Below are 27896 nucleotides of genomic sequence, written 5' to 3'. Positions count from 1 at the left end.
AATTGCGCGGTTATAGAAAGGGAGATATAGCCGTTTCTATGAAAAGGATGAAAGGAACGGGATAATGTGTGGAGAAAAGTGACTGAAAATACGGAGAGAGTTGTAAATTTTAAACCAGTCGTCTACCGTTTCCCTCCTAATACGTCAAATCCGATTGGCTGTCCTGCCTGTAGTTCACCTCCTGACAGCCAATAGCAACTCAGCTTTATCGTACGGGCACAGCCCCCAAGGTCGACGCTTCTGATTGGTCTTTGGTGTGGGAGAAGTGTTTTGATTGGCCGAGGGTGGGGAAGAAGCTCCTGGACAACGTCAGTACCTGAGGTAACGCGTTTCCTGCCGCCATATACCGGCTTTTGATGAGCACTGAGAGCTTCGTGGCTTGCGACTCCCGGATCTACCCGACTGCTAACGGCTCAGTGCTCCCGTCTATGGCCCGTCCTCGCACGTTGGTGTCACCGCTGCTGAGCGGGGTGTTCTGTCAGTGCGATACATTGGGAGGGAACCCCCACAGCCACGAGTCCCCGGCCCCCTCCTCCCTGGCGGCTGCCCTGGCTGCGGACCCGTGCGGAGGGGCCCTGTGCGGCGGACCAGAGCACGAGCGGCGGCTGCAGATTCTCTTCCAGGAGCTGGACGTCAACAAGGACGGCGCCATCTGCATCGATGACCTGGCTGTGGGGCTCCGGCGGCTCGGGGTCCACCGGACGGAGATGGAGCTGCGGGTAAGGAGAGGGCGCTAGGACCCCTGGATGACCAGCCATGCTGGACACTGTAGTTCACCGCCTGCTGCTGCTGCGATCCTTCCACCCTCTTACTTGCTGTCAGTAAATGCAAACATCCTTGAAAGCCCTGATGGTTTGTTACACCTTGCGTCCATTTAGCATACTGATACATTGTAACAAGCTGCCAGGGCACGTGGGTGCGGAAAGTTTACTGGACCATTATAGCAGACCCTCAGCTGTGAGACATATTAGGCATTTGTGTTAGATTGGTTGTAACCTCAGCTCTCTGGCTGGTGCAGAACTACAACTCCCATCTTGCTAATGGTTGCTAGCTAGGGGTTGTAGTTTTGCATGTTGGAGATCGGGGGGGGGGGGGGATAAGGACGTTGGTCTTTTGCCTGTACAGTATGGTTTATGAACTACAACTCTCATCTTGACAGCTAGGGGTTGTAGTTTTGCAGCAGCAGATGAGCTCCATGTTGGAGATCTTGGTGGGGGGAGGGGGAGGATGTTGGTCTTTTGCCTGCACAGTATATGGATTATGATCTTGTCGGGTCATGTATGTCGTCTCCCCCCCCCCCCTGCCCCCCCAGATATTGCATAGACTATGATAGTATTGAGATGATGGCCACTGTCTGACAACCTGATTGAACCGCTCCAGGTTGTCGGTAGGTCATATCCATTGATTTGCAGCTGGATTGAATTGCATTGTCTATACGGTAGGTTGTCCAATTAGGGTAACCAACCTCACTGCTGCATAGAAAACTACAACTCTCAGCATGCCCTGCGCCTTGTGATTGCGTGGCCTTCAAAAGAGGTATTCCCACCTGGGACACTGTTGGCCTACGTCTAGGATAGGTTATACACGTCAGACACGTGCGGGTCCCTCCGTTGACTATGGGGAGGCCTGCCTCGGCTATTTCGGCAATCCCAGAGAGGTGGCCGCGCTTGCACGGTGCTTTCTCCCTTTTTTCTATGGGCCTTCCGATAATAGATGAGCGCGCTCGCTTGGCCATGTGTGGAACTCCTATGGTGAAGAATGGAGAGCACGGTGTGCGCCCCCCTTCACTGCGGGGCCCTCTTCTTCTCTAGATGGGTGCGGGTCCCACCTCTGCTACCCAGCGCTGTCTGACTGATGGCATGTCCTAGCGATGAGATGGGCCAACCCCATTAAACTTGCTGATGCACCCCATATTTTAATGAATCCCCAAATCACGCAGTCCTCACCTGACTCGCCATGACGAAGGTTTGCATCATCTGGCCCAGTTATTATCCATTGGTGGGCATGAAAAAAAGCGCAGCTCACTCGCTCTGTGACCGTGCTGGCGGACACTGGGGCAGGTATTTGGGCAGGCCTGTCCACCATTTACATGAGCCGTGGGCACCGAGGTTTCCATGACTGACAGTTTCCAGAGTGACTTGCGTCATGATCAATATTAGCTCATGTCAGGCGGTAGGGGAGTAAAGCCGCAGCGTAAATGTTTGCTTCGCTCGGTAAACATTGCTGGCACAGTGCTTTCTATAGGTATGTGCGTGTATCTTATCTGTAAGTGCAGAAGGTGGCATGGTGCCCGCAATGTTTTCTATAGATGTGTGTATCATATCCATAGGTGCAGAAGGTGGCATGGTGCCCGCACTGTGTTTTCTATAGATGTGTGTATCATATCCATAGGTGCAGAAGGTGGCATGGTGCCCGCACTGTGTTTTCTATAGATGTGTGTATCATATCCATAGGTGCAGAAGGTGGCATGGTGCCCGCACTGTGTTTTCTATAGATGTGTGTATCATATCCATAGGTGCAGAAGGTGGCATGGTGCCCGCACTGTGTTTTCTATAGATGTGTGTATCATATCCATAGGTGCAGAAGGTGGCATGGTGCCCGCACTGTTTGCAGATCACCTCTTGTGCAGTTAATGGGCGATGAGAGCAGCGGTCAGGAGGGCCGGGGATGCCTGAAATAACTTTGCAATGACTTCATTAGCACAGAGAATACTAATGAATTTCCCATCCCCCTTCTAACAGACGGATCAGGGGGGAAACAGTGATTCAGGCCTCCTGTGAGCCCCCGGGAGGGCGTAGGGTGACTAGAATCAGGTTTACTTGTGTTGGGATGCCATATAGTCTGTGCCATAGACTCACACTGGTCATGTCATAGGATAGACAGAAAATCTGACAACCTATGATAGATATAGATAGATAGATAGAGAGAGATAGATAGAGAGAGATAGATAGAGAGAGATAGATAGAGAGAGATAGATATAATTTATATTATAATTTCTCTCTATCTCTCATGGTCTATTGTAGGATAGGTGACACCAATTCCCCCATGATAACGCTGTGTGGCCTGTGGATCACCTTGTAATCTTGGGATTACAAAATTATCTTCTTAGTGTTAAAGCTGCACATTTTCTTGCTACCATTGCAAAAAAGAAAAGAAATTGTCAATTTTGGAGAAAAAAATCGTCGGGTGACCGTGGAGCTTGCTTTATAGCAAATGTGTCATTTAGAGCCTGTGACGCGCTGTATAATGGGCGCATTAAGTGGGTGCCACCCTTCATGTGTTACCCTAGTAGGAGACTAAGACTAAAATGAATAGAGTATTAAAGAGCGCCTTTCAGCAGGATTAACCCTAGTGAGCCAGGCATACTGCCTGGTAGGGTCGATCCTACTGATTACAATGATGCCTGTCTTGTGTAAATGAGTTGCAGCGTTCCCAAGAAAAGGCTTCTTCTTCTTAGTGCACCTCTGCTTTCCACAGCTGGCCCCGCCCCTCAGTGCACTGATGCCCTCATTTACATAAATACTAAGGGGTAGATTTATCAAACTGCTGTAAAGTAGAGCTGGCTCAGTTGCCCCTAGCAACCAATCAGATTCCTCCTTTCATTTCTGACAGCTCCTTTGGAAAATGAAAGGAGGAATCTGAAGCCGGTTCTACTTTACACCAGTTTGATAAATCTCCCTCGAAGTCTTTACTTGGGGACACCACAACTGATTTTCATAAAGGTTTCACTTTAATCAGCAGAACCAACCCTACAGGGAAATACGCCTGGTTTAATGGGGGTTGATCCTGCTGACGAGTGCCATCAATACGTCTGTGCTGAGATCCAATCATGTCAAGACCTCTGACCTTGCTCGGATCTGAATCGCCAGAAGCATAAATACCTACGCCCTACTTGGACTGGACAGCAGTAACGAGTGTGTGTGTAATGTGATTTTGACACATTGAATCGCCACTAGGTCTCCGTGGTAACACTGCACCTGACCCAAAAAAAAGTGGGAGCTGTCATTCAGCGCGGCATATGTTTATAATGTAGATTTCGTGGAGGTTTGCTGCCCTCCCATCTGTCTTTGTGGCTGGCGCCGGCTCTGCTATGCGATGAGTCAGTTCTCTGGTATGATTAGTCATGTATAGTATTACACATCCAGTGATTGTGACGTCCTGGCTCCGGCACGCGTGTATAATGACGGGAATAAGCCCTCTGCCGCACCAGGTCGCACCCACGATGTAGCAGTGCCCAGTCTGCTACACTGTATGAGCAGCCGCAGAGTGATGCTTCCCCCCTCGGCTGTATGTGCCGCCCCGCTTCCCCCCCTCGGCTGTATGTGCCGCCCCGCTTCCCCCCTCGGCTGTATGTGCCGCCCCGCTTCCCCCCTCGGCTGTATGTGCCGCCCCGCTTCCCCCCTCGGCTGTATGTGCCGCCCCGCTTCCCCCCTCGGCTGTATGTGCCGCCCCGCTTCCCCCCTCGGCTGTATGTGCCGCCCCGCTTCCCCCCTCGGCTGTATGTGCCGCCCCGCTTCCCCCCCCCCCCCTGCAGAGTATTCTGTAGGAAGTAGAGGAAATCTTGCTGTATCTCCTTTCCAGATAAGCTCCTTATGACTGAAGTCCTTCAGGTTCCTTGGTACTTGAAGACCATAGCAAGCTGCTGCAGGAGAAGACGCGGCGCTGCATTCCTGATGGGGCAGCGGGGTGTCACACCCCCCCTGCACTGAAGTGTGGTATGTCCCATCTGTGCTGTGGAAATAAACATGTTAAAGGGTCACTCTGGTTTTTGGAGAACTCGTAGTACACGGGTCAGTAACCTTCGGCACTCCAGCTGCTGTGAAACTACAACTCCCAGCATGCACACTTACTCGGGTATTCTTGTAACTCCCGTAGAAGTGAAGGGAGGATTCTGGGAGTTGTAGTTTCAGAACAGGCGGAGTGCCGGAGAGTGCTGATCCCTGTTTTAGTATGTCTTAGAAACATATCAGTTTGGATCGGTGGGAGCGCGGAGTCTGAGACCTTCACCGATCGCTCGAACGAGGAGAGAGAAGCGCTCGTATATATCGCGCTCTGTCCGCGCTGCAGGAGACGGGACATAGACTTCCTACTAAGTCCTTCTCCTGCAGCGTGGAGCGAGACCGCGCTATGAGAACGCTTCTCTCTCGTTCAGTGCTACGACACTCGGCGACCCTTTAAGCTTCCGTAAAAGGGGTTGGCCCATCTCGTACAGCGGGGGCACATCGCTAGGATATACCCCCAATGTCTGGGAGGTGCAGGTCTCAGAAGTGGGATCTGCACCAATGTCTAGAACAGAGCCCACAAATTGAAGGAGAATGGACCGCGCATGTGTGGCCGATCTCCATTGATTCCCATAGGAACGCGGAAAATAGCCGAGCGGTGCACCGGGCTATTTTCGGAAGGCCCATAGAAATGAATGTGAAGCGCTTCCCACAAGCACGAATGCCGCTGCATTCACTTCTAGGGGAGCTGATGGAAGCCGCTGAGCGTTCAGCTTTTTTGGGGGTCCCATAGAAATGAATGCAGCGTGGCCACACCTGTGCATGTGGTGGGACCTACACCTGTGAGACCCTGGGGGCATGACCTAGCTATACCCCCCCCCCCCTCCTTCCAATGTATGAGATGGGTCAACCCCTTTAAGGCTAAGTTCACACGTTTCATGCTGATTATTGCAAAGGGTAAAGTTTGCGTCCTGTTCATTATCTAGCGGAGTTATCATAGATCATTTTATATTTTCCGGCCTTGATGTCAAGTGAGTTCAGAAATGATCCGCAGGCAGATTGGTATATTGGGGGAGATTTTTCAAACTGGTGTGAAGTAGAACTGGGTTGGTTGCTACGGGCAACTAAGCCACTTTTCCTTTACACCAGTTTTGATAAATCTCCCCCATTGTGTCGGATCCTCCATAAAATTGACATCAAAATCTGCCTCACGTTTCTTTCCAGATTTGATGGCGATTCATTGTGAAGATCTGTCGCCCTGATCTTGATGATGTGACCAAAGAGCTTTCTTTCATCTCCCGGGGTCATTCTCTATATAGAACGCCGCTGTAAGCACAAGATCGCAATGCCTTGTTGTCTGGAGATTAGCCTGGCTAACGCGCTTTGTGCGTCCACCATTTCCTTAATCCAGTTAAGATATTAAGAGACAATGATCGGTTTCCTCACCGTATAGCTCTCTCCGTCTTCTTGCTCAACTTTCCATTGACTGATTACCCGTCAAACAATCTTCTCATGTAGGGCACTGCCGGAGTAGCCATTGGTGCCCGCAAGAATATACCCGCTGTGGGGCATCACTGCTGCACGTCCTCAGATGTCGAAAGGTTTAGGCCTCTACAAACCGCGGATCCGCAAAATGCAGATACCGTGTGCATTCTGTGAGAATGGATGGGTCTGCAAAATGCAGATCGGGCGTGGCCCAAACATAGTCATGTGCTGGAGGCCTAAGCCTTAAAGGGGTTGTCCCATCATGGACAATTGGGGCATATCTCTAGGATATGCCCCCATTGTCTTATAGGTGCGGGTCCTAATGCTGGGACCCGCACCTATATCGAGAACGGAGCCCTGTAAGGTGGTGGCTGGAAGACTCCGGTCTGGTCACCACCGAGCCATCTCCCCATAGAAGTGAATGGGAGCGTACCTCGCATGCGTGGCCCCCGCTCCCATTCATTTCTATGGGGCTGACTAAAATAGCCAAGACAGCGCTCAGCTATTTTTGCCGGCCCCATAGAAAATGAATGGAGGGCGGCTGCGCATGCGCAGTGCGCCCTCCTTCACTTGCGAGGCCCCGTTCTTGATATAGGTGCTGGTCCCACCTAAGACAATGGGGCATAGCCTAGCGATATGCCCCCATTGCCCATGATGAGACGACCCCTTTAAGGTTTATTCAGACAGCTGTATGTACGGGTCCGCACCAGTGCTGACCATTTATTTCAATGGGGCTGCAAAAGATGCGGACAGCACACGTGGTTCCGTGGCCCGCCAAAAAGATAGAGCTTGTCCTATTCTTGTCTGCAATTGTGGACAATGGGCATTTCTATCATAGAAATGGCTGTGTGCTTTCCGCAAAATGTGGAACGCACACAGGCCGCAATCGGTGTTTTGCGGACCGCCAAACGCATACAGCCGTTTGATTGAGCCCTTAGGGCAGTTTCGCACTGGTGTTTATCTTTTCTGGAACAGCCTGCCGGATCCATACAACAGTGTGCACACGTGTGCCGCCAGAAGTCCGCCCGGCCCAAGAGACGGCCGGACAAAAAAACGCTGCGTGCATCTGTTTGTCCGGCTGCCTCAGCCTATTTGCTGTGCTCCGGCCGGTCCGCGTTAGTGAACGGGGCCGGGCGGACTTCCGGCAGCACACGTGTGCGCGCTGTAGTGCGGCGACGGCAGGCTGTTCCCCTGCCGGACAAGATAATCACCGGTGTGAAACTGGCCTTGGTCTTCATGCACATGACCATATTACGGTTCGTGTAGAAGGGAGCGAGGCCATACCGTATCGCGGCCGCCTATCTCTGTAGGGAACGTACAATATATTTATGACTAACTCTTCTCTCTTCTTCTAAATTTATATGAATTTTTTTATTTATTTTTTTTAAGCTTGAGCCGGTACATTCCCAGTGACTCTGCAGCCCTGCTGCCTACGTCTTTCATTCGCTTTCCCATGCGTTTCTTGGCTCGTAGCTGTGCCGTTATACACATTCCTTATGGTCCTCTGAGATACAGACCTCAATAGCCTCTGTGTCAGGGGGACCTCCGCCTACGTCCTCCAGCTTTTTTTTGGCCAGATAAGGCTGCGTTCCTGCAGTGATGGAAATCTGGGTTTCTCTGCAAATGACTGTTTGGCTATAGTCTCTTGGGCCTCTTGCACACAACCGTACGGCTTTTTCAGTATTTTGCAACCCGCAAAAAAACAGATTCACAAAAAATACAGATGACATCCGTGTGCATTCTGTTTTTTTTTTTTTCTGGAACGGAACAGCTGTCCCCTGATAGAACAGTCCTATCCTTGTCCGTTATGCGGACAATAATAGGACATGTTCTATCTTTGAACGGAAATACGGAAACGGAAGGTATACGGAGTAATTCAATGGGTCTGTGTACATGAGCGTTGTGTCACTTGTGCGTTACGTGAAAATCGCAACATGTTCTATATTCTGCGGGGGGGTTTTTTACGCAAAGCTGGCACCATAGAAGTGCATGGGGTTGCGTGAAAAACGCATCGCATCCGCAAGCAAGTCCAAATGAGATGCTTTTTTTTTCACGGATGGTTGCTAAGAGATTTTTGTAAACCCTCAGTTTTTTATCACGTGCGAGCAAAACACACCAATGCGCATTTTACCCGCACAATAAAAACTGAACGCAATCGCATCCAAAACTTGCCTGTGAAATGGTGCCAGTTTTCCTGAACGCATCCGGACCTAATCCGTATGGTTTGTGGGAAAGAGGCTTTAAAGGAAATGTGTTTTTTTCTGTCAGTTAAAATTAGATTAACATTATTATTATTTTATTTTTTGATTGTAAATTTAGATATTAGACTATTTATTCTGTTTCCTGAACAATACGATGGGGGCGGCCATCTTGCCTGAGCTTTTCTTTACGGCATTTCGAGATTTGCTTTACAGCACCCACTATGGTCCATGGACAATAGTCAGGAGTTATGGGAGAGTGTTGTAGGCATGCTCTGTGACCTGTGCAGGGAGGGGGAGAAGATAAGCTATGATATTACCTATTGTGAATGGTGGATCCTGTGTATGTGTGATATCTGTCATTGTAATCCTGCCCATAATGATAAGCAGATAGCTGCGGTAAAGTGATCTGTACAGACTAAGAAGTGGCGCCAATAATTGGGCTTATTGGCCAGTGCGAAAACGGTAGGATTTGATTGTTTTTTTAATTTTAATAGATATTGACATGGAATATTAAAAATCACGAAAAATTATTTTAAGAAAATATACAACGGCTGTAATTGTTTGGCTGCCTCCTGTTGTGCGCAGGACGGTGGCTGAAGTGGTCCAGTTCCTGCGCAGAAGAGGATGCACTCTTCTTGGTTACTACATCTATCCATATTTTTCTATGAATGGGTGAATGAAGGAAAGGTGTCTGGGTCTCCTCACCAGCACTGAGCGTGCAGGACCACCACTGAATGCTAGAGAAGGTGGACACAAATTCTGGGCACCGGTGAAACAGCAGGGGGCGCTACCAGAGAGGGGAAAATGTAGCGTTCATAAAAAATATTGCTATATGTATTGCGTATATATTGCAATTTGAAACTCCCTTTTTCATTGCACAGTAACACCTTTAGGGGTATAGCCCCTCTAAATAATGGTCGGCGTCTTTCTCCACTTCTGCTGCTATTCGATCCCCAGCCTGAGATCATTCCTTGCAGAAGAAGTTGAGGACATCAATGATCCCCTGTCTCAGGGCAGTATGTGCTGCGTCGTGTGTTCTTGTCAGGGCTCATGCCCACGACCGCTGCCTGTTTTGTGGTTGGCAAACTGCGGATCCGCAAAAAAACAGATACCGGCCACATGCATTTCGCACTTTGTGCAGCCGAACGTCCAGTTCTATCCTTGTCAGTAATGCAGACGAGAATAGGACATGTTCTATATTACGGATGCATGTTTTGTGGCCTCATCAAAGTGAATGGGTCCGCATCAGACCTGCAAAAAAAGCGGATGGAATGCGGGAAAAAATTTGTTCATGGGCATGAGCCATTAAAGGGGTTCTCCAAGAATATAAAATGTCCCCTCATGTTGTGGGCACCCCACATGGAATATACTTACCCCGGTCCCCGCGCCGCCGCCTCTCCCTGCATATGGATGAAAACATCCGGAGTCGGGTGGGCAACCAATGGCAGATGGTGTCTAGCGTCACCCACGATGCTGGGGAGGCTCGCCCCACCGGTCATTGGCTGCTCCGTTTTCATCCGTGGGCACGGAGAAGCGGCAACGGCGGTTTGGGGACCAGGAGTGGAGCGGGGTAAGTATATTCCATGTGGGGTGCCTGACACATGAGGGGACATCTTATACTCTTGGAGAACCCCTTTAACCTGATTGTCTCATTGATGGGCCAGCAGTGATGCAGGGGTTTCTCTTGGCTTGCAGGATGCTCAGCAGTTTGACCAGAGAAGGTGTTAATGTCGGCGGCTGTGATTGGCCAGAACCCTGCTGCAGTGTGAATGCAGAGTCAGAGCAGCCGGCGTCGGGTGCAGAGGCAGACGACGCTCCTGTAGGAGATGCCGGCAGACGACGCTCCAGCCCTGCTGTCTCTTCACGTGTTCTCTGATCACAGCTGCCAAGCATCTCCAAGGAGCTTAGGGCGTGTTCCAGGTGACGCTGCATCTTCTTGGGTCCTGAGCACGCAGGGAAGGATGACTCCGTTTATAAGGAAGGCCCTAGGCATGTTTTTACCCGGCGCTACATGCCAGGACCCTGGTCATGACCATAATTCTAGCTCTCCCGGGTCAGAGGAAGAGGACCAAGACCCATCTGAGGGCCAGGTGGTTCTGATGCTGGTGGCACCCATGAAGCTCCTACAGCAGGTAATAAAAACCTTGTCCTCATGCAGATTGTGCTAGTTTTGGTTGTATGACTACTGCAGAAAGTGCCTCACCACTGCTCCTTCATCGCAGCGCGGCAGTAATGGGATTTCTGGGATTTACAGATGCCTCCAGATCTCCTCAATGTCATTGCGTGTGGCAGTGCGCCCGTCAGTTAACCCCCTCATCTGTGCTCTGGCTGAGCCCGACCTCACGTGCAGCTTTATCTCTGCAGACCTGATCTCTTTAATATGTCCCCTGCCTAATCCTAACCGGCTGACATCCAAGAGGGCTCATCTCCTCGCTGGGCAGGTATCGCTCCCCCCTCTACCGCTCCAGTTTTAGGCTTTGTTTCAGCGAACAAGTCCTGTCTTTATCATAATCCCTTTTGCCTAAAGGGGTCGTCTCACTACTAAATGGCATTTAATATGTAGAGAAAGTGAATACGAGACACTTACTAATGTATTGTGATTGCCCATATTGCCTCCGTTACTGGCTTCATTCATTTTTCCATCACATTATACACTGCATCGTTTCCAGGGGTTACGACCACCGCTGCAGGACAGATACAAGGTGGTCGGAACGGGAGATGCAGCACCTCCGTGCCTACGTGCGCTCCCGGCCGCCATAGAGTGCAAGCACGACCACCACTGCTTTATTGCAGGGTGGTCGGTACCCCTGTAAACGGGCTGTGTATAAAATCAACAATCTGCTGCCCAGGAATGATGATTTAAGTGACCACACCAATATATGAGTGGTTGGCTCCTTAATCGGGTAATAAGCGCCACCTTTCACCATGCAGATTATCGCTAATTAGCATCCGTATCTGCCCAAACATTGGCCCTTTAGGCTCAGTTCACACCTGAGCGTTTTACAGCGCGTTCCAACGCGCTGTAAAACGCTCAACAAGGAGAAACCAATGCTTCCCTATGGGAATGGTTCTCACCTGGGCGTTTTACAGCGCGTACGCTCGCGCTGTAAAACGCCCGACGCTCACACAAGTACAGGAGCGTTTTTTTGGGCGCTTGTCGCGCGTTCCCGTACATAGACTTTCGGGAACGCGTGACACTGTGTGCACACTTGTCTATGTATGCGCGCTTGTAAACGCCCGTACAATCGCGCATACAGAGCGCTCCTTTCAGAACGCTCAGGTATGAACTGAGCCTTAGTGTACCTCCAGACGATCAGGTTTCGTGATGCAGTTTTGAAAGCCAACACCAGGACTGGAGTCAAAAAAGAGAAGTGGTATCTGTCCTTTATACACTCCCTCCTGTCCTGATCCAGTCCTGATTTCGGCTTCCAAACCCGACCACATGGCCGCACCCTTAGCATGTCTACCAGGGGTTGGCAACCTTTGGCACTCCAGCTGTTGTGAAACTACAATCCCCATTTCCCAGCATTATGCATGCTGGGAGTTGTAGTTTCACAGCAGATGGAGTGCCGAAGATTACCTACCCCTGATATATACCGATTGGTCAGGGCAGCTGTCAGTATGTCTGTGGAACATTTGCGTGACTTGTGTACAGGGTTTCATGGAAAGGGTTAATTGGATTCGGCACTTTCTACAAGGCCAGAACAATGGCATTTGGGATTGCCTTAGGTCAGGCTTGTGACGGGGGAGTCTTCTGTCTGCACCCATCTCCTTCCCTGAGGTCTGCATCAGTTACATGGCTGGAGAATCCCTGGTCACGCTGCTGGAGGACTCGCCTCCCCCGCCATTGGCTGCTGTAGTAGGCTGGTTCCACCAGCTGGGAGGGGGCAGGTCTGAGGCACCCAATCGCTGCAGGGCACAGATGCCTAAGGCTTGGGACCTGCCGGCTTCTGCAGTTTCACTAAAGGAAGTGAGCTGCAGCAGCATCACAGGGACGAGGCTCTGTCACGCGTGCAGGTGTGCGCTGCGCCTTCACAATGCTTTGTCTCAGCTTGTACGTACCGGTGCTCGACCAGTCTCCGGCGGAGTTTCAGTACTTCGAATCCGATGGCCTCCCGTCAGCTCTGAAGTCTATCTTCAGGCTCAGCATTCTCATCCCGTCTAAGGAATTCTCTACCTACCGGGACTGGAGGCAGGTGGGTCCCTCCTTTTTAGATCTTGGGATTGCATGGTATAACGCAGATTGGTGTCTAGTAGTGGTCGCACTTGCCTAATGCTCCACTGGGGTGGATCTGAGTCTAGGAATTAGTTTGATCTCTAATTGTAAGGCTGGTTTCAAGTCTTTGTGGACTTTTATAGTGGTGCTTTTGTCTTATTTTTTTTTTTTTTTTATGCAAAAAAATGCCACCAGGAAATAAGCCTATAGAAAATAATAAATGCAGTAAAAGCATGCATTTTTTTTATCCACTTTTTTTTTACTCCTTTTCTGGCGTTTTTGACCTACTTCCTTCATGGCTTTCTTTTTTCATACTGATCTTCAGAAGTGCAATCCTGTAAAACTGCTGGTCTTGAATGTGCAAAAACAGTCTTTGCATGCCAATAATAATAAAAAAAAAAATATATATATATTATATAATTTTAGATATCATCTATAAAAAATGTAATATATTTTTTTGTTTATAAAATTTTTTAATTTTTTTGCGGATCCATTGTAACAATGCCTATTGTCCGCAAAACGGACAAGAATAGGACATGTTCTATTTTTTATTTTTTTGCGCGGCTACGGAACGGACATACTGATGTGGACATTAAAATGAATGGGTCCGCATCCTATCCTCAAAAAAAAAAAAAACGGAGCTGACGCAAACAAAATACGTTCGTGTAGTAGCCTTAGGTTGTGGTGTTTGGATGTAGATTGGATCAGGAATAGATCATAAATGAAGGAGGGTTATGTATGAAATAATATTTTATTCTGCTCTTAGTTTTTGCTTTAAAAACTGCATCGGAGAAATGCATCACTAAACAAGTGTGAAATCTCCCTCAAAGTAGCCATAGATGCAGCATTGATCCAAAAAAAGGATTGTCCAGTCCTGATAAATGAAGGGATAGGCCCGAGATATAGCGTGTCTGCCAAGTGTGAGGTCTCCAGAGAGATGGATGTTCTGTGTTCTATCAGTTGTAGTCTGATTTATGGGAATTGTTCATTTGATCGCCAGCTCTGTGGCCGGTCAGGGTGCCCAGTGTCACACACCCAACTATCTTTAGATTGCGTCGCTCTGTGTCCCCGGAGAGGGTCCTGTGACTGCAGCTCAGACAGTTTACAAAGGTCAGTGTAACTCTCCCTGACGATCGCGCTCCTCTTACCCTCTACTTGGCACCGTGACGGGTGCCCTCTTAACCCCTCCACTGCCGCAGTGTACCGTATAGGCTTGTGGGTTCATTAGGACAATGCCAACTGCAGGAGCTCCTTGAAATTTCCAGCCTGATGGGTTTGGGTTTTGCAGGTGTCGGTCCTCTCTTGTTGTTGCCGGTTTTACCCAAGCAATGGGTTGCAGTTTGTGTCCTAAGCACAGTACATACAGCCTGACTGTGGAAACATTATAAATAATGCAGCAAGGAGTCCTATGTCTGGGACGTCATTTAACGCCCTCTTTTCTGGTTTGTTCCAACAGAAAATAGTGAAAGACGGAGATAAGGACCTGGATGGACAGCTGGACTTTGAGGAGTTTGTCCACTACCTCCGTGACCATGAAAAGAAGCTGAGATTGGTCTTCCGGAGCCTGGACAAGAAGAATGACGGTTAGTATTTCCTTTCATGTCCTTCAGCTACACCTACACCCGGGCGTAGCCACCTCCATGACGCAGACGTTGAGCTTTGTATGGGGCATGCAAATCCGTACTTCGTTGATCTGAGATTATATTGGCCCCATTAGCTGGACACGGCACCTTTTTATTCGCGAGGTACATAATAAATTGCAAGAATGGGTGCTGTACCTCTAGTTCTGCAGCATTGCGGTTCCATAAGGAAACCTACATTATTTTTTATTTTTATCCAATAGGAAGGATCGATGTCCAGGAAATAATGCAGTCTCTCCGAGACCTAGGAGTGAACATCTCTGAGCAGCAGGCCGAGAAAATCCTGAAGCGGTAAGCCTTTGATAAATGTCACCATCAGCCGTGTGTGTCCTGTGGTCTGTGTCCCATCTTAAGTTGTCCGTCTCATGTCCCCCCCATCCCCCTTGCAATAAAGTAGTTTTAAAGGTATACTGGTTACGTGAAGTAATCACCTATCCACAGGATAGGAGATGACTATTAGATTAGTGGGGGTGCAGGCCGTAGGAAGAACGGGGGATCCCGCACTCCGTGGAGGGGCTGGTCAGCTGCTCCATTCATTTCTATGGAAGTTCTGGAGATTGCCATTCATTGTACTCTGCTGTCTCTGAAACTCCCATAGAGATGAATGGAGCAGCAGTACTCTTGTCCCACCTTCCACTCTATTTTTGAGGGGGGGGGGGGGGGGGGGGGACCAGGTACCTGTTGTTGTGATCAGAGGCGGTCCCAGTAATATATAATGGTAAAAGTCCAGCTCACCTGCATCTGCAGTTTAGAAGGTGCACGGAAGGGATGAGACCCCGATTTGACAAACTTGAAGTAAAAGAAAATCCAGCACCTCTTATCTTTGCTTGACGGTGTTTATTCCACAATCCAAAATGTAAGCGGTAACGGAACCTTCAAAATACAAGCCCCAATGCGGTCTACATGTAGACCGCATTGGGGCTTGTATTTTGAAGGTTCCGTTACCGCTTACATTTTGGATTGTGGAATAAACACCGTCAAGCAAAGATAAGAGGTGCTGGATTTTCTTTTACTTCAAGTGGGGTCCCAGTAATCTAATAGTTATCCCCCATCCTGTGGATAGGGGATAACGTCACGTGACCAGAATACCCCTTTAATACCCCATTACACTTGACACAATCCCCATATACCTCTTGTCAAAACTAATGGGGGTGTAAAACTGCTTATATGCTCCTTGCCAGGCGGGTTGTGGAATCTGTGGTATTACAGAATTGGCAGGGAATAACCTTCTTATTTGTGCTATCTTTTCCCTTTGCTTCTGTCTGTGTGACTATCAGAATTAGGACGGGCTACCGCTGGGGTCCTGTCACCCAGTAAGTATGTGCTCATCTCATCTGTCCCCCTCGCTGTGTCTCGTGGCTCCTACATGCTATATGCCAATATGTGCCCGTACATCTGTATGACTTTCTGGCCATTTTCTTGTCACTGCAGCATGGATAAGAACGGCACGATGACAATAGACTGGAACGAGTGGCGGGACTATCACCTCTTGCACCCTGCGGAGAACATTCCGGAAATCATCCTGTACTGGAAGCACTCTACGGTACGCTGCCTTTTCTTATCTCTGTTCCTTTACAGCTGGAAACGAGACTCATTTCTGCATCTGGAGCAATTCAGGTGCTGAACATTTGGCACCAAGTTGCACCTTGTCAGTAACTGATCCCATTCAGTCTGTGCCGGTTTATTCCGCCCACTGCAGCACCCGACGTCTGGTTTATTAGCATTCAGACAACCGGAAGTTCTTGCTGCCTTACATATATACTAGAAGGAAAAAATTTGCATTGACAGTCTAGCAATAGTTCTTGCAGCAGTGGTTGGTGACGGCATATTAGCTGCTGCCTTACGTGAAGCATGGCTTATCCGTTTCCGCTGGACACTACCGGTGCTGACCCAGTGTCTCTCCTCCCTTTGCAGATCTTTGATGTGGGAGAAAATCTGATTGTCCCGGATGAATTTACAGTTGAAGAGAAGCAAACAGGGATGTGGTGGAGGCATCTAGTCGCCGGTGGCGGAGCAGGTGCAGTGTCTCGAACTTGTACAGCGCCCCTCGACCGTCTGAAGGTCCTCATGCAGGTGCGTGACTTTACTGTACGTACACGTCCATGGGATACCTGTAAAATTGTGCACTTTTTTTTTTTTTTTTTTTTTTAAGTCATTGAGGCTTGTGTAATTTTTACAACAGACATAAATGATAGGAATGTTGTACTTTGAACTAGGTGTCGCTCGGATGTTACAGATCAGCATGTGCCCTAGAACAAACTTACCTTCTGGCATGTGGTCATTTTTAGTGCAGGACATTGCGTAACGAAATCACTGGAGACCCCCTGGCCGGCGTATACGGGCGCTGCTGAAACTGGCAACATGAAATAATTTTTCTAGCGAAGACCACGTTCATGAAAGCCAGCACAGTAAGGGTATGGCCACACAGTTTTTTTTGGACAAGGTCATAAGTGGATTTGAAAAGAAAATCTAAAGGAAGGATTTGTAGGAGTCCTTCCTGGTGGATCCACTTCTTGCTTTTGGCTGAAAATCTTGCAGTCAGATCTGCCTCAAAGCCTCATCCCAAAAAAAAAAAAGTGTGGCCATACCCTAAGAAGTCATCGCCCATTTTTCATAAGCAGAATTCATTTTTACGTTTTGTCAACAACCAAACCACAAGCGGTGTTAATAAATTCCGATTATCAATATCCCACCCATTATTGCTTGCAAGTGTGCCAGGCGCCTGTGACTCCTTTACGTCAGTCTTAGGTGATGTGATAAATGACCCTTCTCTTAGGTTATGTCGCACTCACAGGTGGTCCGGATTTGTCTTTATAGAATTTTTTTTTTTTTTAACAAGTATTATAGCAATGACGCACTGGCAGCTCAGGCTTTAGCCAAAGTACCCTGCGCTGAACATTCCTATTAGGATTATGTAGCCCTCCAACAAACAAGCAGAAGCCATGTTGTTTTTTTGTCTTTTTGTTTTTTCGTTTTGTATTAGCACTGTTTTCTGAGCCTGTGGTCTCGTGTTCCCTCTTCCAGGTCCATGCTACCCGTCACAACAACATGTCTATCTTGGGGGGATTCACACAGATGATCCGTGAGGGAGGCTTCCGCTCACTGTGGCGAGGCAACGGTATCAACGTCATCAAAATTGCACCGGAATCTGCTATTAAGTTCATGGCTTACGAACAGGTGAGACCACAACCTGTACCCTAAATTGTTAGTTTAATCGGGTTAATTTTGTGTCTTTGGGGCTCTACCGATGACTCAATAGTCCTATAACTTTTTTTGTTTCCTCAGATTAAACGCCTCATAGGCAGCGATCAGGAGACTCTTGGAATCCGGGAGCGACTAGTGGCTGGGTCTCTTGCTGGCGTCATTGCTCAAAGCAGCATCTACCCTATGGAGGTGAGTCCTTGCCCCACAGTTTTGTGATACACAGACTACCTGTGCTTGGGAAAGACTAACCTGTCCACTCTTGCAGGTTCTTAAAACACGGATGGCTCTGCGCAAGACTGGTCAGTACAGAGGAATGGTGGATTGCGGGAAAAAAATCTTGGTGAAGGAAGGAATGTCTGCTTTTTACAAAGGCTATGTTCCGAATATGCTGGGGATTATTCCATATGCAGGCATTGACCTGGCAGTGTATGAGGTGAGATTCTTGACAATCTGAATGATATGTATAAAAAAAAAATTATAAAAATAAATAAATCGTGAAATATAAGTTATTGTAATAGCACTTGTCAGTGTTTAGAGAAAGTGGTCACATGATTATTCTGGTCTCAAAAAGTAATGCCATGGTGCTAAGCAAAGCCCCACACTAAGGGCTCATGCACACGACCGTATGTATTTTGCAGCCTGCAAAGAAAGAACAAAAAATAAATGGATGACATCCATGTGAAGTACTTGTTGCATCCGTTTTTTTTGCGGATCCATTGTAACAATGCCTGTCCTTGTCTGCAAAACTGACAAGAATAGGACACGTTCTATTTTTTTACGGAACAGACTTGCTGACATATGTAAAACGGAATGCACAGAGTCATTTCCGTTTTTCTACAGACCCTTTAAAGTAAATGGATCCGCATACGGGCTGCAAAAATAAAAAATAGGATGGACACGGAAAGAAAATATGGTCGTGTGCATGAGCCCGAATACGGTACCACAGCATGCGTTTGGCATGTTTTTCCCGCACATTAGCTCCATTTTCTTGTGCAGCTGAGTCCCCTGTGCAGGGAAAACCAGTGAAGAGGCCACAGTGCTGATTGTATTTTCAGGACCACAGGTCAGACTGCGACTGATCATAAAGTAGCAATGGCGACATGCTATAACTTTATAGGATGGGAATAACTTTTTAATAGTGATGAGCGAATTGTTCAAAAATCGGCCTCCTTGAGCAGCGAGGGGCTGGCCCTGCTGGTCAAGAGTTCTGTTTCCTCCTTGGTTGATGGGGCCAGGCGAGATGTCTGGCCCCATCAATCTTGCATGTGCACTGCTGCCAGTACCTGAGCATATGCCTTTCATGTTTGGGTACAGTCAGCATCTGCGCTTGCGATGCTACTCGTCGCTTTGGCACAGGTCCTGGTGAGATGTCTGCTCCAGTCAATCAAAGAGGATGTGGAGTCTCTTGGGCAGCACCTCGCTGCTCAAGGAGGCTGATTTTATTTTATCTTTTTAAATGAATTGTTTGTAAGAATCTACTTGTTAGTCTCCTACTTTTTCATATTGCTTGTAACTATCAAGTGCTAATTTGTTCTTTTTCTCCCTCCTTATAAAGACCTTGAAGAATGCCTGGCTGAACAGATACGCCACAAGTAGCGCTGACCCAGGCGTATTTGTGTTACTGGCTTGCGGGACCATATCCAGTACATGTGGGCAGCTTGCCAGCTATCCCTTAGCGTTGGTCAGGACACGCATGCAAGCACAAGGTAAGCCTTGGCACCATTCATCGCTGTGATGGGACATTGGATGGGTACTAAATCAGTTCACTATACAAGGTGTAATCTCATAGGCTGAAATAGTATGTCAATTTTTTTTAATTTTATTTTTTTCAGCCTCTGTCGAAGGCGCACCACAGGCGACCATGAGCAAACTGTTCAAGCACATTATAAAGACAGAAGGAGCATTTGGACTGTATCGGGGTTTGGCCCCCAACTTCATGAAGGTGATCCCTGCCGTGAGCATCAGCTACGTGGTGTACGAGAACCTAAAGCTCACACTTGGGGTGACCTCTCGGTAATGAGCCACTGGTGAAATGCGGCGATTGGACTGCAGTCTTGGGGCGCACCTCCCTGGATGTGAAAAGGCCCCATCTTCATTCTGTGAATGTGTTTAACACTAAAGGCAACAGTAAAGCTGTGTGAACCCCCCTCCCCCAGAATCGGAAGGATGTGACACTTTGGCCTTGGCGCATTAGAGCTAGTCACCCGAGTTGCTCCTATTCCACCCCTTTCTTTTTTGGGGCCACTAGCTTCTTCCAAGCCGGAGCCGTGTTTACATTGCGTTTTAGTCTTTCAGTTTATCTTGCATTTTACATGTTTTCAGTTTTATGTACAGTGTCCTTTTTGTTAAAGGACAGCATCTCTCATTTTGAATGTATGTAATATAGTTTTGAAACTATATAACCTGCAGCATGCATATTGACAAGGTGCAGTAGCCAATGGGTGTTTGCACTTTAACACCAGACGTTGATGTTATCTGCTTTGGGTTTGTGAAATTGCACTACCCCATCTTGGGGTTTTCCGGTTCCACAAACCAAAGCTGTAGGGCATCACAATTGGCGCCGGTAGGCCTGTTCCTTTTTTTACTGTTTTGACAAATAACCGTACTGTAGGTTGAGTGAGATACACGTGACACGGGGGCTCTAGATGGCATATCGACCCGGGCGTTCTGCATTCCAATCATACTCGTCTGGGTCGAGTGCCCTATAGACTTCCCCATATGCACATCTACCAGTCACGTCTACCCGGTGAAGGGTTACAGTGGCCTCCAACAGTATTCGACCTGTCTACTCAGAAGGAAGTGATCATGCCCCATGGCCGCTATTTGTGCCAGATACCTTAGGAGTTTTGCCGCACCTTCTTAGTAAATGAATGACCTCCACTGAGACCAGGTGATGTGTACCCAAATGAATCGGCCCACCCTGTGTCATGGCTGTTGGGACTGGTATGCAGACTACAGTTACCTATCAACAGCAGGTGTCTTAATTTATGCAAACGCTGTCATCCATACACAGGGTCGTTATCTGTGTCCATCCAGGACAGCGTTTGTTGCACATTCCTTTTTGTCTTACTGCCTAGCTTATATATTTATTATATTTATTTAAGTTACGTTCGAGCTATTTTTTACAAATGTTATATCTAGAGTATTATGGCTTTTTAATTTTTTTTTATTTTATTTCACTAACTTGTAAGTTCCCCCTTTTTTTTTTTTTTTTCTTCTGCTGAGTCTACGAGTCAGACCAGATTGTAGGCAGTAGGTACTTTTGTCAGTTGCGTACAGTAACCTCTGCCCTAATTTAATGTTCTTACTTAGACAGCCTCTTCCCCGCTGAAAAGTGGACTCTAACCTGCGGAGCTTACCTAACCAGAGATTGCATTGTACGTCCGTGGCTGTTAGCGAGTTCTTAGGTCTCTGGGAGCAAGGAACGTTTCTGGGATTCACAAACAGATAGTTTTCTGTTTAGACCTCATAAAAAAAAAAAATTGCACTTTATATAGGATGTCTGGAGAGTTTAGAGTGAATGGTTTGGTGCTTTATATGTTTGTTTCCCCCCCCCCCCCCCCCCCTTTTTACCATGTTGCAGTTTCTTATGCCGGTTTTTAGTATCCAGTTTTGGAAAATATGAACAGAGCAGCCTTTGCAGCTCTTTGTTTAGAAGTATAACTCCCAGCATGCTTGGGGGGGGGGGGAGATGTAGCCAATGAGATGCCGGTTGCTAAAAGCCTTATTTTATTTGGACAATCATAAGCTGGCCGTACCCTTTAGGCCTCATGCACACGGCTGTCGCTCGGCCGTTCCATGCATTGCGGTCCCTAATGCATGGGCAACATTCCTAAGGATCCAGACCCATTCAACTTGAATGGGTCTGATCTGTCCGCACCTCAAAAAAGTAGTACTTATTTGCGGTGCGGCGGCACAGAAAGAAACCCCACGGAAGCACTTCGTAGTGCTTCCATGGGGTTCTGTTCCGCACCGGACTTTCCAGATTGCAGGCCGCAATACGGGCACGGGCTTCCCTGATTTCAAATGTGTGTGTGTGTGTGGGGGGGGTTGTAGAAAAATATTAGGCAGCTAAAAAATAGATTTTTAACATCTCATGAAAGTAATCTGCCAGAGGTTTCTGACTGTATTTAAGGTAATTTTACAGGGGGCCAGCAGCACAATTTGCTGCACAGAAACATTGGGGGTTCATTAACAAAGACCCGTGTTTTTCCCCCAGTGCTAGCGGAGAAAGGGCCTAAATTATGACAAGACTGAAGCCTAGTCCTAAATTTGGTGCAACTCTGGCAGTCCATGCACCTGGAGTGAAAACTACTCCTGCCCTCGACTGGTGTAGTTTTCACTCCTCTTTTACGTCTGTTTCCAGACATAAAAGATGGTAAATTTTGTCCCAAGTGGCGAGGACGGTGCGAAAAAAACCTTTGCGACAAATTATTATGCATTAATGTTTCAAAATGGAGTCTTGCACTTTTCACCCAGTCAACAAGCATTTGCTCGTTTATTGGGTAATCGTCTGCACATTTTACACAGGCCGATTATTGGGAGTGAGCGTTTTTACATATGCGTTAGACAACAGTCTTTGCTTTGGTTCAAGCTTTTTGTGAGCAATAGAAAGGGCCTCAATCACAAGGAGATTCTGCACTGTTAGAAAATCTACTTGTGTGTGACCGAGTCCTTAAAAGTGGAGTTTCCCTTTAAATAACAGTCATTGTGAAGCTCTGCATGTTCGCTAGTATCTTAAGGCTTTGGCAACCTGCAACTCTCAGCTCAGCTGTTGTAGAACTGCAAGTCCCAGCAACGATGCACAGGATGTTAACACTTGCCGGAACTTGCAGTTCCACATTTAGCTTTTGGCGCTAAAAGGAATTCATTTCAGCTCCCTTTACCCTTCAAGGAAAATGGTGAATGAGTCCAGAAAATGTTAGGCAAGAATCAATGCAAACAAGTGAGAAAATGTTGTAAATCCTGCCTGTTAACGGAATGCAGTTCATGCCGAGAGCGCTTGTGCTAGAGTCCGTGTAATAAAGGTCTTTATATTGTTATATATGTGCTTTGTGGTTTTTATATCCATTTTATTAATATACATAATACATACAGTACATATCCCCACCCAGAGCGTCGAGTTCCGAGAATTTCTTTCATTAGTTAAGCACTTAACGAGCCTCAAGACTTTTCCTGTCCGGTCTGCCCTGCATAAAACCAGATCGTCCAAACCCGAGACGAGTCTCCAAGTCGCTGGTATCCGATATGTAGCTGGAATGGGCCGTCTGTTAATCTGTAACCTGCAGCCAGCGGCGATTTCATGAGCAATTCTTTATTTTTTGCCAGAAATGGCGACGTAATCCCATGAACACATGAGGACCTCGTCCATTGCAATGTGAGACCTTACTGCAGCTTAAAGGCTACACAAACACTGTACGTACCAAGGGGGTGAGGCCTAAATATCCAGCGATCAGTTCTTTAATGATATCTGCCATCATGACTCTGGTTTACAAAACCCATTTTCAAATATAGAGCTATTAAGCATCTAAATCCTCATGCACACGACCGTGGTGTGTTTTGCGGTCTGCAAATCGCGGATACGCAAAACACAGATGGGGGGGGGGCAGGGGGTACAGGGCGCCTGTTCTTGTGGTCTAATAGTTATCCAGTTATTCCCTATCCAAGTGTCACGCAACTTGCATTAAAGGGGTTGTCTCATCTCAGACAATGGGGTCATATCGCTAGGACCTGCACCTATATCGAGAACAGAGCCTCGGGTGCACCCTCCATTCATTTTCTATGGGGCTGGCTCGGCCCATAGAAGTGAACGGGAGTGGTAGCCGGTCATGCGCAGTGCGCTCCCATTCACTTCAATGGAGAGAGCGCTTGGTGGTGGCCGGATCGGAGTCCTCCAGCCACCACTTTGCATGGCTCCAATCATGATATAGGTGCTGGGGCCCAGCACCTATCGGACAATGGGGGCATATCCTAGCGATATGCCCCCATTGTCTGAGATGAGACAACCCCTTTAAAGTCAATGGCGTCAAGTTGCAACAGAAAATCCATCGGGTAAAAAATTTTGCGCCACGAATATGGTAGCGCTCATTAGTACAGTAGGACCAGGGAGCGGTGAGTGTAGCGCTGGTATTACTCGCCAGTCTTCTCCAGGCGCTGTGTCCAGCGCCAAGACATAGGTTGACGTCAGGTCACCGTACAGGAGATGACTATTAGATCGGTGGGGGTCCTACCGCCGGGGCCCCATATCCCTCAGAGCGAGCATGTGCACTGCCGCTTCATTTATCTCTACAGGAGTTGTGGAGAGGGCCGAGTAAAGCGCTCAGCTTTTTCAGGAATTCCTATGGAGCAGAGGTGCACATGTTTGATCTGCAGCTCCGAGGGCGGTATGGTGAGGGTCCCAGGGGTAGGACCACCATCAGTCTGTTATCTCCTATCCTGTGGCTAGGGTGTTACTTGTAAGAAATAGAATACCCCTTTAATCACCTTGGTCTGATCCCCATGTTACAGTTCTTTCATTAGGAGGACATTTAACAAAAAAAAAAAATGGAGAAAAGGGAACGTGTCTAGTGATGTGCTGGAACCTATGACTCATTTTCTGCTAATTACAGGTATAGAAGTGGCTGATCTCATGTATTATACCCCACACAAAATATTAGTCACCACTTATGGTTAATACTTACCTGCTGTAGTTTTGCTGGCTTGTCCATAAGAGGAGATTTACACGTACTGTATTTTGCTTCAGCCAAAGGACTGGTCTCTTCTGCCATGCTCTACACTGCAGCTCTGATTGCTGCTGCTCCTCATCGAAGTCTGCATGGAGAGTTCTCAGTTACAGTAAGAGAGATTATAAACCAGTAGCATTTAGATCACCAGTAAGAAAAAGATTATCCGTTCATTGCGGTACTTACAGAGGGGGGAGAGCCTGGAGATCAGTTTAACCCTTTACTGGCAAGGGTGTAGTACAACCTCTGGTACTCCAGCTGCGCTGAAACTACAACTCCCAGAATCATCTTTTCACATATGGCTCTCCCTTTTTCTCAGTCGCCTCATGCACAAGACGGTTGTTTGGGTCCGCATCCAAGCCGAATATGTTTGCGGCTCAGATGCGGACCCATTCACTGCAACGGGGCCGCAAAAGATGTGGACAGCGCTCTGTGCGTGGCTCCGTTCTGTGGCCCTGCAAAATAAAATGGAACATGACTGATTCTTGTTCGTTTTGCAGACAAGAATAGGCGTTTCCATAATGGGCTGCCTGCTGTGTTCCGTAAATTGCGGAATGAACATGGGCGGCATCATTATTTTGTGGACCGCAAAAAAACAGCGCGGTCGTCTGCATGTAGCCTTATGCTGGCCATACACATTAGAGCCCATTAGCCGAATGTCCTTCTAACTAACTGGCATTTCTCATGCTCAGCCAAGCATGTGTTCTCATTAAAGTGCTTCTGTCGCCCCCAAAACTCATTTTTGGGCATATTAAAATCCTTATTGGACGACGTCATCGGCGCAGGCGCACTGAGGGAGTGCTGAGGAGGCGAGAGTCCTTCTCTCAGAGCGCCTGCGCCGAATGAAGACAGGCGTGGGATTTGAAAGGGCCAGCCGGAGGAGGAGAGCGCTCGCTGGCCCTGTCAATCAACAGGAGGAGGGGGCGTTTTTTTTTAAAAGGAGGATGCGGCGGCTACCAGCAAGTAGACGCCCTACTTGCTGGTAGTGAAGTAATTTGCATATTTTAAAAGATCTATTTTTAAGGAAACGAAGCCACAGAACAAGGTAAGAGCCAATTGGTCACCCTGTGCATTGCAAAGGGTGAAATCTGCAGTGGAGATTCCCAGCATAAATTGATGTTCTGTGGAGGTAAAATCTGCACCACAGGTCAATTTATGCTGCAGATTTATTTTTTTGCATAAGATTTCTTAAAGGGGTTGTCATGGTTTACAGGATTGGGGATAAGTGACTAATTGGTGGGATCTGACTGCCACTAGAATGAGGGGCTCCCGTGTCCCCCTCTTTGCCTCGACTATTGACGTGTTGTAATCCGCCCCATCCACACATGACCCATGGACAGGTGTCAGTTTTTGGTAGAAAGCAGCAATGTTTTTCTAATCCTGGACAATCCCTTTAATCACCTCCCAGTTCAAGCACTAGAGTATTTACGAACCCATGAAATGTCAAAGTGATGACGGCCACTGTGCATTTTTGCTGGTATTGTGATGTGTCAGACTGAGCTGCGGACACATGACCCCGGGCAGGCGATCCCCCGATCAATGACATTTAGTGAGGTAGCAGCTGGCTCAGGCTCTATTTCAGGCCTTCATGTGGCCAGATCCTTAAGTATTAACTCCCTTTCAGTGACCTCAGCAGCTCAGTGAGCTGGTTATAAGAATAATCCGGACGTCACTGTGTAAACCTACCTGAAGTGGATGGCTCATGTCCAGGGCCATTTGCTTGCCTGGCTGTGCAAAAAAAAAAGCACATGACCTAGAATCTTGACCTTTCCACTTTTGCATCTTGGTAAATGAAAAGTTGCGTGCAGGGTGGGTACATTTCTGAACGTTCACAAGCATCTAAAGACCCGTGCACACATTGCAGCATACGGAGTCCCATATGCTGACATATAGCAGTGAATGGATCAATCGCTGTTTTTGCGACAAAATTTGCACTTTTTCATCTCCCTTTGTCAGTTCTGCAGGAAGAGATGGGCCACAGACAGGACTGTCCCATTTCATTTGGTAACATGAGCTTCAAAGTAATATGACGCACTTTAGACCAGAACTCTAGGCCAGCTAACTTATTGCAGCTTACAAAGTCCTTATAGACCCACTGGCACTCCATATGCTGACATATGGAAATGGATCAATTGCCTATGCCAGCAGGCATACAAATCTGGGAAATTTTGGTGCAAGTGGCATTTTTGCACCAAAATTTGTACTTTTTCCATCTTCCTTCACCAGGCAACATGGGCATCAAATAAACTACGACGCACTTTAGATGAGAACTCTAGGCCAGCTCACTTATTAGTGTAGATTTAGTTTTCCGGTGCACAGAACAGTTGTTGATGCGCCTACAATTATTACCTCTGTTGCATGTTACGCTGGCGGGATTTGGCATGTCAGACTTAATACATTCCCCCCTCCCCCACTGTGTCTCAGAGAGGTGCTGTGGATTAGATTTACTAATGTGTCTGCACAAAAAGTGCATTCCGTATTTTGCTATCCTTCTCCGTAATGCGGACAATAATAGGACATGTTCTAATTTTTTGCGGAACGGAAATAAGGACATACGGAAACGGAATGCACACGGAGTAACTTCTGTTTTTTTGTAGACCCATTAAAATGAATGGTTTCGTATACGGTCCTAAAAAAAAAACTGAACTGACACGGAAAGAAAATACGTTCGTGTGCATGAGGCCTTAAGGATGCATTTACACGACCGTATGTATTTTGCAGTTGCGCAAAATGCAGATCCACAAAAAATACGGATGACCGTGTTGCATCCATTTTTTTGGCGGATCCATTGTAACAATTCCTATACTTGTCCGCAAAACATTTTTGCAGGCTACAGAATGGACATACGGATGCGTACAGCACAGTGTGCTGTCCGCATTGTTTGCGGACCCAATAAAATGAATGGGTCCGCATCCAATCCGCAAAAAAATGTAGATCAGATGCGCACAAAAAATATGGTAGTGTGAATGGGGCCTAATGGAGATTGGTCACGGATATTACTCTTTGTGATGTAATGCAGAGGGTGAAATCTGCAGCAAAATCCCCATGTAATGGCCAGTTCACACGACTGATTTTGAAATTACACGCTTAAAAAAAAATCAGCGCAGAATACACGTGTCTATTCAGCGTGAAAAAAGTGTTCAATACAAAGCTCAATTTTCAGCCTGAGGTTTGTGAAGCAGATCTGAGCCAAAAAGCGTGCAAAAAACGCATGGACTTTCATGGAACTTTTTTTTTTTTTCTGCTTCCTATTTATTTCGGTGGGAGATTCAGTGCCAATTCTGCCCCAAGACAGGGTACGCTGCTTCTTTTTTGCACGTAAAGTGTGGCTTCCCATTGAAATGAATGGGAGGCTGTTTTGATTTGAAGCTGATTGAGGCAGAAACGCTCCAAAAAACTCTGTGTGAACTGGTCCTTAGCCCGCTTTCACAGTCAGGCGGAGATTTATTAAAACTGGTGTAAAGGAAAACTGGCTTAGTTGCCCCCTAGCAACCAATCGGATTACACCTTTCATTTTCCAAAGGCTCTCTGAAAAATGAAAGGTAGAATCTGATTGGTTGCTACTGCCAACTAGGGTTGAGCGAACTTCATATTTAGAAGTTCGGGTATATGCTGAATTGCGTTATGGATTCCGTTACCACGGACAATAATGCAATTCCATGACAGAATGACTTTAGAGGCATTCCGTTATTCATTCCGTCATGATA

At 47.5% G+C, this 27896-nt stretch overlaps 1 protein-coding gene across 7 annotated transcripts; it reads left to right on the top strand.

Annotated features, from left to right (window-relative positions):
* Positions 1–329: 329 nt before the first annotated feature.
* On the top strand, positions 330–22509 carry SLC25A25 (solute carrier family 25 member 25). 7 transcript variants are annotated; one of them, XM_040404981.1, is made up of 11 exons: positions 330–719; positions 14080–14206; positions 14467–14554; positions 15541–15576; positions 15695–15806; positions 16178–16336; positions 17288–17440; positions 17549–17656; positions 17733–17900; positions 19023–19173; positions 19300–22509. In XM_040404981.1, exons 1-11 carry the CDS (start codon positions 357–359, stop codon positions 19482–19484), a joined length of 1650 nt encoding a protein of 549 aa, XP_040260915.1. In that variant the 5' UTR covers positions 330–356; the 3' UTR covers positions 19485–22509. The 7 variants fall into 7 exon arrangements, with proteins under 7 accessions (XP_040260915.1, XP_040260914.1, XP_040260916.1 ...); XM_040404980.1 differs by having other exon boundaries at positions 16178–16351; XM_040404984.1 differs by lacking the exon at positions 330–719 and adding an exon at positions 12354–12603 and having other exon boundaries at positions 16178–16351.
* Positions 22510–27896: the final 5387 nt, after the last annotated feature.

The sequence above is a fragment of the Bufo bufo genome, chromosome 8 (genome assembly GCF_905171765.1).
Source record: "Bufo bufo chromosome 8, aBufBuf1.1, whole genome shotgun sequence".
NCBI classification, from domain to species: domain Eukaryota; kingdom Metazoa; phylum Chordata; class Amphibia; order Anura; family Bufonidae; genus Bufo; species Bufo bufo.
The sequence above is the reverse complement of the archived record's forward strand: the minus strand, read 5'-3'. Positions and strand labels throughout refer to the sequence as shown.